This window comes from Nuphar pumila, chromosome 3 (assembly GCF_984573655.1).
Source record: "Nuphar pumila chromosome 3, dmNupPumi1.hap1.1, whole genome shotgun sequence".
Taxonomy (NCBI): domain Eukaryota; kingdom Viridiplantae; phylum Streptophyta; class Magnoliopsida; order Nymphaeales; family Nymphaeaceae; genus Nuphar; species Nuphar pumila.
Genome location: NC_143251.1, coordinates 26565736 through 26577438, shown reverse-complemented (window position 1 = coordinate 26577438; position 11703 = coordinate 26565736). Strand labels below are relative to the sequence as shown.

At 39.2% G+C, this 11703-nt stretch overlaps 1 protein-coding gene across 2 annotated transcripts in view; it reads left to right on the top strand.

The window, feature by feature from the left end:
* The first annotated feature begins 217 nt into the window (after nucleotides 1-217).
* LOC149842378 (protein EARLY STARVATION 1, chloroplastic-like) overlaps nucleotides 218-11703 on the top strand; it is a 34954-nt gene continuing 23468 nt past the window's right edge. For both annotated transcript variants that reach the window (XM_089999110.1, XM_089999108.1), the window contains exons 1-5: nucleotides 218-748; nucleotides 2232-2323; nucleotides 2741-2934; nucleotides 7527-7566; nucleotides 7906-7987. In XM_089999110.1, coding sequence (XP_089855236.1) covers nucleotides 435-748; nucleotides 2232-2323; nucleotides 2741-2934; nucleotides 7527-7566; nucleotides 7906-7987 — 722 coding nt within the window. In that variant the 5' untranslated portion in view covers nucleotides 218-434. The remainder of the gene's footprint in view (nucleotides 749-2231; nucleotides 2324-2740; nucleotides 2935-7526; nucleotides 7567-7905; nucleotides 7988-11703) is intronic.

The following is an 11703-nucleotide window of genomic DNA, read 5'->3' as shown; positions in this document are numbered from 1 at the left end:
AAATAACCAGTAACTGGGGAACAGTTGGAGCACGTTGATGTATATTCTTGTGAAAGTCACATTGATTATCACATGCTTTTATTTCTTTTCACAATTTTATAATGGTGAAGGAAAAAAAAAAGCATTTGAAAACATACTGGGGTAATTTCGGGAAATGTGACATTTGAAAGGTTCCCCATAAATCCAGGGACTCCAGAAGCCGTTCCCCTACCTTCCTGGATCTGCGCTCATTCGCCGTCGGTTTAACCCAGCACACGACTTGAAGTCTTCACCTTCGACCTCCTCCTTCGTCACCCACCAAGTAGAGAAGAAAGCTGTACCAGCGGAGCGGCATTGTTTCACTGAGATTATTACTAGGGTTTCTCTCTCCCCTGCATTCTATTAATGACGTCGGTGGGCAGCGGTGGCGCTCCGTTCCCGTAGCGTCTGAGGGGATGGAGGCGAGCGGCTGCGGGGGTCTTTCTTCGTCTTCTCTCGGCCTGAGGCTCAAACGGTTCGGGACGCCTGCGCCGCTGGGCGTCAGCTTCCGGAGCGGCCCAGGCACCGCCGGCGTCTCCCTCCGCACGAACCGCTCGGGCGTTTCAGTCGCTGCTAGCCGGAATAGGGCGCAGCCGAAGCCGAGGAGTGGCGAGTGCGCGGAGGAGACCGAGGATAGGGGAGTGTGGGAGGGACCGGCCATTGCGTCGAAGAGACCGCGGGGAGGAGCTCGCGTTCGGGCCCTTCAGCCCCGGCCGTTCACGGCAGCGAGGTACGAACGCTTCTGGTTTTTCTTTTTCCCCTTCTTTCCTTCGTACGATGCTGCGTGCTCGCTAATGCATTGTGGAAGCTTCGGTTTTGGTGGTGTTGGTTTAGCATTGGATAGGTTTGGGCGAGCCGGTTTGAAGTCTCAGTTTCGGAAGTCCGCAATCGTTTTCATAAGTGGATTGCGATTCGAAAAGAGTATCTCTGCTAATGTGGGGTTGATATGAAGTGAAAAATGAAAATATTGTTTTGTTTTGAATCGAGAATTAGGAGTAAAACACTGAATGGTTGGTATTCAACTCGTCGCCTAGAATTATGTACAATACAGATATTTTCGCTTCAAGTGAGTGGTGAAAAATGCCTAGAGTTGGCATTGATTTTTGATGGTTGGATGGTGTAACCATGTTATCATAGTCGAGGCCCTCTGGTTTGAGTCCGACCTAAAGTACAGGAAAGATGGACCAAGAGTTTCTCTATCATTTCTTGAATTAGCGAGCGTTTATATGAACTCAATTTTTTTGGTTAACATGCCATCGTTTTAGCCATTCAGACTTAGATTTTGATTAATACGTGTTTTCGTTAACATGGTCGAAAACTTTTGGTTGGGATTTACTTTCTTTCTTTCCTGAAAGATTTAGAAAGTTTCATCTGGAAGAGCTCCAAATTGTTGTCGTCGTTGTTGTCATTATTGCGTTATGGATCCATTGTCATGGCAAATGGCCACTTATAAGCCTTTTGGGATATAAGCACTCTTACCTTAGTTACATTTTGGGGCATAAACTTGTCTCGCCAGCGAATATTCTGTCTTTTGTTTTTTAAATAGTTTCAGAGCTATCCGGTGCTGATTTATTTGTTTGTTATTTGTCTATATATGGTCAGAAAGACGGGTAACATCTGGATCACCTCTCTTAATAGATCTTATTCTTTATGCCAGAATTTTCTTGGAGGACAGCCTTCTGTATATGCATCGGAAGGGGATTTCTTCATCCTCTCATGTATTCCAATGCTTTTTGGGCTTACGGTTTAACTGTAACCATTGCTCAAACATGATGCAGTATTTATTTATTTTCTAGAACAATGATGAATATTACTTGCTACTGTTGGTAGTGTTGTTTTTGTTACTGTTACTGCTGTTTTTTTTTTGAAAATGGGTTTGTAGTAGTGACATACATAATATAAATGAATACACACACAAATATATATGTATGTATGTATGTATATGTGCATCCATGCATGCTTGCATGCATGGGTATCAAATGTTTGTAAGTATGTGTGTCAAATACCCATGTTCTTCCCAACCTTTTTCTAGATGGTCTTTTTCATGCATTGTCTAAATTTTAGAGGATATCAAGCTCCATTTCTTGTGCGAGACTTTTGGGTTTTTCATTTGAGATATTATTTAACTTCCTTCTTGTGTTAAAGCATTTTGGAAATTTTATACTTTATTTATTTATAATTCATTTACTTAATTCTCCTTCTTTATATTGCAGACCTAGAGATGCCTCCATGCAAGAGGAGTTCTTTCCTCGCTGTAGTCCTAAAAACTCTGCTCCACAATCTCGTGATACTCCACCTAAAAGGGGTCAGATTCCCACCTATGAAGTATTATCATGAAATCTTGAATTCACAATTTTTTTTTGGAGAGATTTAAGGGAATATTATTATTATTATTATTTTTATCATTGTTCTATAATTAATGATTGGTGATTTCTAATTTCTGGTTCATTTCTCATACATTCTTCTGCTAATTTACATGCCTATAGACTTTTTAACGCCTTCAAGCTGTATATTTCTTGGAAAAAGAATTGGATAACAATTGCGAAATTTCCTATTCTTGATTATTATATTTTTTTGCTATGTCAATCAACATGGCATATTATACTATCTTAGTTTGCATATATAGTTTGTTTATCTTTATACTGTATGATTTATGGTTTTTTGTCTACTTTCTAACTTGCCCATTCTTGTGAAACCATTTGACCTAATAAACTTGATGCAGACACTGGTATTGCTAGCGAGAAGGACTGGGGGATCAATTTGTTAAATGAAAATGTAAACGAATCAGGCACCAATGAAGATGGTAGCACTTGGTACCGTGAAAGTGGGGAAGATCTTGGTGAAAATGGATATAGGTGCCGTTGGGCTATCATGGGTGGTCGCAGCCAGGATGGCTTTTCAGAATGGAGAGAAACTGTAAGGATAAATGTTGTCTTTTCAAATTTCTGTCGAGTGTCTCCTTGAGTTTTTCGATTTGGTTGCCTGAGAATTGTGAGGAATGAGTTTTACCACATGAAGCCATTTGTTTTAAGCTTTTAAATTTATGTATGTGCTGCATTTTGTCACTAACATATGTCATCATCCTGAAGAAATGATCTTAGAGGCAGAGACTATTGAGATCTTTGAGTTGTAAATTTTCTTAAACTTTTAATCTATGTCACATGGGTGCGGGTGCGGGGATTCAGCACTTCCAAAAAACCCGGGTGCGGCAGGGGAAAAAATGTATATATATATATATGTGTGTATATATATATATATATATATATATATATATATATATATATATATATATATAGAGAGAGAGAGAGAGAGAGAGAGAGAGAGAGAGAGAGAGAGAGAGAGAGAGAGAGAGAGAGAGAGAGAGAGAGAGAGAGAGAGAGAGAGAGAGAGAGGTCGGGGGTTCCCCCGGCGCGGGTCAGGGTCCAGTTTTTTTTTGCTGGTGTGTTTGTTTGAAGACTTGTTACCCACATTCTTCTTGTTGTGTATTTTGGCTCAACGAGACAAAATTGATGAACCGAAAGGATTGGCAATCTGATCGACCCAGCCTGCTGCATTCTGCTGACTGTCATGATTCAATCATGTTTGAAACTCCCTGGTCTTCACGAAAAAAATATAAGCGAAAGGTTTTTTTTTTGTTGGTGTGTTTGTTTGAAGACTTGTTACCCACGTTATGCTTGTTGTGTACTTTGGCTCAATGGGACAAAATTGATGAACCGAAAGGATTGGCAATCTGATCGACCCAGCCTGCTGCGTTCTGGTGACTGTCATGATTCAATCATGTCTGAAACTCCTTGGTCTTCACGAAAAAAAATATAAGCGAAAGGTTTGACGTAGTTTGTTGGAGAGAGAGTCTTCACGAGGCCTACGGCGCCACTGCCATGCCACTGCCTAGGGTTCTTCAAATTTCATTTTATATACAGTTGAACACAGATGATAGCTAAAAGAAATTTATTGGATTTGACATGTGGAAAAGAGAGGTCTACACAAGGCTACGGCTAGAGTGAATACTAATAGCCACCAAGGCTCTACCACCACCATTATCATTTATTATGGAGATGATAGGAAAGGATATGAATGCTTTGAACCTCACCGATGGCATGGCATTGGATAGAAATGATTGGAGGAGAAGGATTCATGTGGAAGACCCAGAATGATTTTCTTTTTTGGTTCATATCGCCGACCCCAATTGTTTTGGGATGAAGGCGTAGTTGTTGTTGTAGAGAAAATCCTTGACGAAAAAGGATCTGGATGGTTAAAGCATAAAGACTTCAAAAGGCTCTTGAATTTTGGTTTTAATTTTTGAGGAAGATGGATCATCATTTCCAAGTTAACAATATGTTTTCCGACGCTGTGAATTAATTGTTTGGAGGCAGGAATAACATGGGATGCCAACAAAGCTCGTCAGATGCTGTGGACACAAGTGCCCCTTTATAAAACAAGAGCAGCAGCAGCAAGCAGCTGCCAACAGTTTTTTTTTTTTTAAATTCTGCAGCCCATTTCGTAGGGCAAATTTTTAAAAAAAAAATCCAAACAAAAATGGATCGAAATGACCCTGGAAGCGTGGGGAAAGCGTTTCGCGCTTCTGAAGTGTGAGGGGAAGCGTCCCCCCTTTTTTGGGAAGCGCTTCCCCTATGCTTCTCCCACGTTTCCCCCACGCTTCCCCTCGCTTCCCCATTTTTTTCATTTTTTTCGCTTTCCCCTCGCTTCCGGTTTGCTTCTTAGGTCGCTTCCGAGACGATTCAGAATTTTCTTCTAAGTGGTCCCACGCTTCCCCGCTTCCTAAATTTTTGAAAGTGCCTCGCTTTCCGCTCCCGCTTCCCGTATCGCTTTCCGCTCCCACTTCCTCGACTGGTAACTCTGAAATTAACAAGATATACTAAAAAAAAGGTTACATGGAAGACTGAACAATTGGGAAAATGGAAAGCAAAAGAAATCAAATAACATGAAACTTAAGCAAAGCTAAATAAAGGAGAAATCCATCACTTCTTTGATGCTCTGATATCCACCTTTGTTAGTACGTAATCCTTGAAAAAAGTCAAGAATATGTCAATAATGATGATGAAGGCACCAAGTACAGTCTTTGGTATTTTTCATGAAAAATGAGGGTTTTGGGAGTTTTGAGGTTCTTGGCGGTTTCATAGGCTTGATTTAGATGTTTTTGGTTCCTAAATGGTTAAATAATCAAAAGTATAAGATAAAAGTAGTTTGACTTAATATTTTAATGCATTTGGATCCAAAATCCAGTTTTCTGCATTGTCATGTCCGACTTTGTCCCATTGATAGAGTCTCTTCTCCCTATCCATAAGTCATTTTTCAACGTTCTAGGGCTCGTTGGAAAATAGACGTTAAGCTCTATCGTTCTCATCTTCAGTGCAAATTCGAATTCCGACACTAAGGTCTTCGAAAATACATAGAAACAGAGGAAACAATCACTTTTTTGACTTTTTTTGCAGAGTAGTCTCTGTTTCTAAGTTCATAACTCCATGCTCCGACCTTGAAAATCACTGTTCTTACATTCGTTGGAAAGACACAGACCTGGAAGTTTCCTGTTTTGGGTTAGAACCGAAAACCCCTCCAGGGTCCTTGTTTCCACATTCCAAAATTGGAATAGAAAACTGTCTTGCAGACTGTAACAACCAAGTGGTCTGCCTTCCAGAGGTTGTTTATTTCTAATCGCTCATCGGACCAAGGTGATCTTGGTGGCATTAGAAAGCTGACGACCCGATCTTATTATGTTCTTTTTACTGTTTTTTCTGGATTTTCGGTCTAGGTTGCCGAAAAATAGCGTAGAGTAGTCAGCTGCCACACCTGTTTTTCCCTTTTTTAGGAACATTGTTGGGACTGTATCTCAACTTCTGTTTATCGTTTTCCAGTGAATCAGGTGTCTTTGGAAAGATCTTTTTGTCTACTTTCTCTATTCTTTTTTGAGTTTTTCTAGAATCCTTCATTTTCTGGGTCCAAAATCAGTGACAATGTCTTTCATAGATACACCTTCTGGTTTGCCGTGACCATGGCCAGCAGCCTCCTCACCTCCCATGGCAACCCGCCACCCTCTGCATACTTGGCCTTCTCCTCTACATAGGCCTTCACCCTTGTCTCCATGTGCTCCTACACCACCAGCAGCCCGCCATCTGACACCGTGCTCACCCCCATTCACCCTTCCCTCATCCATGCCATCATATCCCCTCATTCCTCCCTCTTTAAGTTATATAGATAGCTCCTTCAGGCAGGCAGTATAATGGTCATACGACTCATGCCCAACCCCATCACTACCACAATGCAGAATGGGAGCCACAGTCCCATCTGATGGTTCCACCGGAAAGGGTTTAGGTGTTGATGTTGTCATTATCCATCTGATGATGATCTTTTTGGTGACTTTGATGGTAGAGAAAATGGAGGGGGCAGTGGGAGGGCACCGTGGTGGGTGATGAAGGCAGAGGCAGAAGAGAGAGGAAAGAGGTGGGATGAGGAAATTGGGGACTTGAGAAGATGGATTTGAGTGGCATTTTGAGGATGGGATTCAACAGGAGGGCGATTTTCCAGCATTTTTCTGGTGGGGAGGATGAGTCAAGGAACAGAAGTGGGTAAGAAGGGTTTTCCGGTGGTTACATTGGAGAAGAACAGCCACTCAGCCAGTAACAATTCCGGTGACATTGTTTTATTAAAAAATGTTTGACAACCAAAAACCTCAAAATACAAAGCGTAGTTTCAAAATTTTATTTTCAATAAATTTACTTACAAAAACAAGTTTATTAAAAGCATTTTTTTTCAAAATCTGTCATCCAAACAGGCCCATAACATTGGTTGTGAATTGGTCAATTTGCATTGATTTTCATGACAATATTCAGATGCATAGTTGTCACTACTACATGGTCTTTAGCTTAATCAGAGATGCGTAGGTCTTTGCATTTCAATTTTAGATTTTAGCAGCATATGTTTGATGTAGCTCATATGTGCTTGGGCTTCATTTAAACTGTAATTACAATATGTAAGAATACTTGAACTCATGTAGCTTGCATGTCTGAGGGAAGTGGGATCCTCGGAAAGTGTAGGATACTTGTAAAGCATTCTCGTTGTCTAGTACGCTCCTCTGGCTAAGAAAATTGAGTATTGCAGTTTATTGTTTATCCTGTGATATTTTTGTCAGAAGTGGTGTGAACTTTGTGGGAACACAGATTTCTGGCTTGCTGCTCATCATCAATGGGAAGATGTTTTGGTTACAGCCAAAAACATATTAAAGTAAAATAAGTTGTCTTACTTTTACATGTTCTGATTTCTGTTTTGATCATTATATTATTCAGAATAAATTGAACACAAGTTTTACTAAACCTGGTATTATTAACAAAACCTGTTTTATTCTGCATGTTTCATCCAGCCCCCCTCTCCCATTTACACGCTGGTCAATTTTGTGAGTCTTGTTTTTCCACACATTGGTGCAAGTCATTTATCTCAGGATGTGTGAATATCATGGTTAATGCATTTAACTGACTTTCTTAATTCATTTTCAGTGGTGGGAGAAGGGTGACTGGACTGGATACAAAGAGCTAGGTACAAAGAGTTCCTTTGTGATGCCAATTCATTATTTGTTGCATATTGATATCTAAAAAAGTTTGAAAATCTCTGTACTGTGAAAAACTCTTTGTTTTACTTTTGTTTTGCCCGTCAAGTAATCCCTCATGAGCCCATTGTATTGTCTCTCATTTGGCTATTTGTAATAAGAAAATGGTTCCCTGACAAAACTGTTGAGTTTTGCAAATAGTCAAGTATGTATTGTAGATGGCGATGACCATTTGCACATTTTGACTGCTATACTTTCTCATGATTGAACACTGTTATCCAGACAAGTTGAATTTACATTTTATATTGACCAATTTTTTATTTTGGTAGGTGTGGAGAAATCTGGAAAGAATGCAGAAGGTGATTCATGGTGGGAAACTTGGAAGGAAGTTCTTTACCAGGATGAATGGAGGTAGCTTAATGTCTCATTTCCTGTTGTGAGATGATTATTACTTTCAAACTCTTTTAGTTGGGTTGCATTTTCAGATTACTTGCTAATTGTTGATGTAACACAGGTACTTCTGCTAGGCCGCTGTGCCAGTGTCTTTCACATAACTATATACTTGTCAATCATTATTTGTTAGTTAACTATATGTTTTTGACATGATTTCGACTTCTGGTTAGTAATAGGCATTCTATAACTCCATATCTAGCCCATTTTATAAAACGTAACAACATTAATACACACACACATCTCTCTCTCTCTCTCTCTCTCTCTATATATATATATATATATATATATATATATATATAGAGAGAGAGAGAGAGAGAGAGAGAGAGAGAGAGAGAGAGAGGTCCAATGCATGGTTCAACATTATCTGGACCTCACCCTCCCCTCTCTCTCCTCCCCCCCCCCCTGGACGAACTACCCTCCTCACTACTCGACCATCACCCCCTTCTGCCTTTCCACCATCTCCATCTCCATCCCCATTTCCTCCCTTCGCTTTCTTTCCTTAGCCACAATCACCGGAAAGATATTGCCAACAATTAGTTCGGCGGCCAACCACCTGACTCGCGAGCCAACCTCATTGGTGGCTCTGAGAGAGAGAGAGAGAGCTTCCCTCTGTCGTTTCTAACATTCCTCCCCTTCGCCGTTTCCACCATCTCTCTCGCTTGAAATTTCCACCTCCTCTTCTATTGAGACCTCCTTTTTTCCATTTCCATCGCTCCTTGTTCCTCTTGTTGTTTCCACCACCTCTCCCCTTATTATTTTCACTGTGGCAGATGACGACTGATGAGTGAACTAATGTTGGTGTGTCATCTGCCGACGAGTGGCCGATGATGGAGGGCAAGAAAGAGAGTGGGTGGGTGCTTAGTTGTCAAAGGCGTTAGCCGGTGAGCCCCTAAAAAGACTAGGTGGGGCCCCCAATTATTTTTTTTAAAAAAATACACAAAATATGTAAACAAACTGCTAAAATTAATAACAAACATGTATATAAAATCAATCAACAATAATCAATAATAAGCAATAGACAAAACATAACACAAACACAATATATATTATAATAACTGTAATATAATATATAAAAAACATATATAATTGAAAAACATAAACTATGGAAAAAAGGAAAAAGGAAGAAAAACGAGAAAAAGAAGAAAAAAAAAGAAAGGGAAGGAAAAACATGAAGAAGAAGAAAAAGGAAAAACAGGAAGACGAAGAAAAAAAAAAAAGAAAAAGGAAGGAAAAAGAAGAAAAAAAGAAAAGGGAAGGAAAAACAGGAAGAAGAAAAAAAAAGGAAAAGGGAAGGAAAAAACAGGAAGAAAAGAAAAAGAAAAAGGGAAGTTAAAACAGGACGAAAAAGAGGAAAAGGGAGGGAAAAACAAGAAGAAAAAAAAGGAAAGGAAAAACAAGGAAAGGAAAAACAAGGAAAAGAAGAACAAAAAAGAAAAGGGAAAAAAAATATGAGGAAGAAAAAGGAAGGAAAAATAGGAAGAAGAAAAAAGGAAAAAAGAAAAGAGATGAAGGAAAAAAAGAGGAGAGAGAGAGAGAGGGCATACCTTTTTTCTTCTTGTTCTTGCTGCAAAAAACCAAGAGAGAGTGTGAGGGAAAACGAAAGGGTGAGAGAGGTAGAGAGCGAAATGGGGAAAGGGCGCACCTTTTCCCCTTTTATACCTTGTGGTCGACCTACATAAAAAACAAAAAAAACTCGAAAATAAGCTTGTAAGCCCAGGTGGTCCCAGCCTAGGCGAGCTAGGCGATGCCTTGGCGGTAAAATAGGGCCCCACCTCCCAAACCCTATTGCCCAGGCGGTGGAGCTGCCCTTAGGCCGCCTTTGACAACCAAGGATGGGTGTGGATCAAGGAAAGGGTTAGAGAGAGAGGGTTCATAACTTCATATATAAGTGTGAGGGTATGCATATATAAATATGTATATAGTTTTTGTGCGTATACACATTTATTTATATAATATAGATAAACTGGACTTGGTTGGGTTAACCAATTCTAGTTACAAACAAAAATGTACCCCAATGCGGTTGACGGCTCGAGACATTGAGAAAGCGCTGCCAAGTGTCACACCTGCATTGGTGTATGTACGACTAGGGCTACACAATGAGCCGAGCTAGCTTAGGCTCGGCTCGAGCTTGACTCGCTTAAGCTAATTTTTTTATTCGAGCCAAGCCAAGCCAGCCTAAGCTCAGCTCGTGTGCATCCCTATGTACGACACGAGCGTATTTCCCTTTTAAAACTGTCAATGTGTTTATATATAATGTGTTTATCTAACATTAAACTAGTTATTTAACATTAGATGCATTCAATTTATTGAAATGATCAAAATACCCTCAAAGTTATGATATTTTTTAACATGTATGGGTACTTTTTGGGGTAATTTTTTATATTTAAATTTATAAAATACACTTTTTGCATTTTTGAAAAGGGTGTTTTGACTTTTTATTTTTCTCTAAATCCAAAAGACTTATAATGCCTAAAAAATAACCATGCATTTTCAAGAATGCCATTACTTTTAAGAAAATTTTGGTTATTTCTAATAAGTTGAATGTATCTAATGTTATACAACTAGTTTAATGCTTAGTTGTCATAGGCGCTAGGCGAACTAGGTGGTACCCTAAATAAAAAACAAAAAAAAGCATACAAAATATGTAAACAAACTACTAAAATTAATAAGAAATATGTATACAACATAAAATCAATCAACAATAAGCAATAGACAAATAATATGACGTCGAACACTGTCAAGCAATTATATTACGTAACTTGCTCAAACAGATTAAGAATAAATTAACAATTGAATAAACAAATCATACAACTAACAATGTGAATGAACAATATACAAAAAATAAAATCCTGTATACAAAAAAATTAACATGTCAACAACAATAGACATAATACAAGCAATGGACAAATAAGAAGAAAAAATGAATAATTAAATAAACAAACACACATCACAAGCTCCAGAACATACACTAAAGTACCCTGAGACTAGTAGTGCAACTTCAAGGTCGACTGACGGTAGTTGAAGAAGATTATAGCTGCTTTACATGAGCATGTGCATGCACATACACACACATCACTGCCTGAAAACCGAAGAACCCTTTTCCGTCCTTGCCAAACATTTTTACTAAAACATGCACTTGGTGCATAGCATCAGAAAGGAGGGAACAGGGAACTAAGCAAATTCTTTAGTTAAAAACGTTTCACAACCATCCCATTCACTGATTCTTCCCGATTCATCATCTGAATCAAGAAGAATTGACTGACTCATCTATCTTTTCCCAAACTAAACCTAAAACAAAAGATAAACAGTTTGCACAATCTGTCAAGTTCCATAGCTTTGGTAGTAACAGTATCCAACAGAGATCAAACATGAGAAAATTGCTAAAAGAAATACCACACTATATGTTTTCAGACTACAAATACTAAAAATGTGGAAGCTGTACCAAGAGTTTTACCTGAATTGAGAATACATCTTCAATAGGCATGAGAAATGGTTTGTCAAGTTGTCGTACTGGTTCAGGTATGTATTCGTCCACATCATCCATTAATTTCAAAATGGCTTTCTTCCCTATTTCTTCATTTGTGCCTTGTAAGGCGGAACCCCAGATTATTGGAATCATGGTTGCCAGTTGAGGAAGCGGGAGCGGGAAGCGATACGGGAAGCGGGAGCGGGAA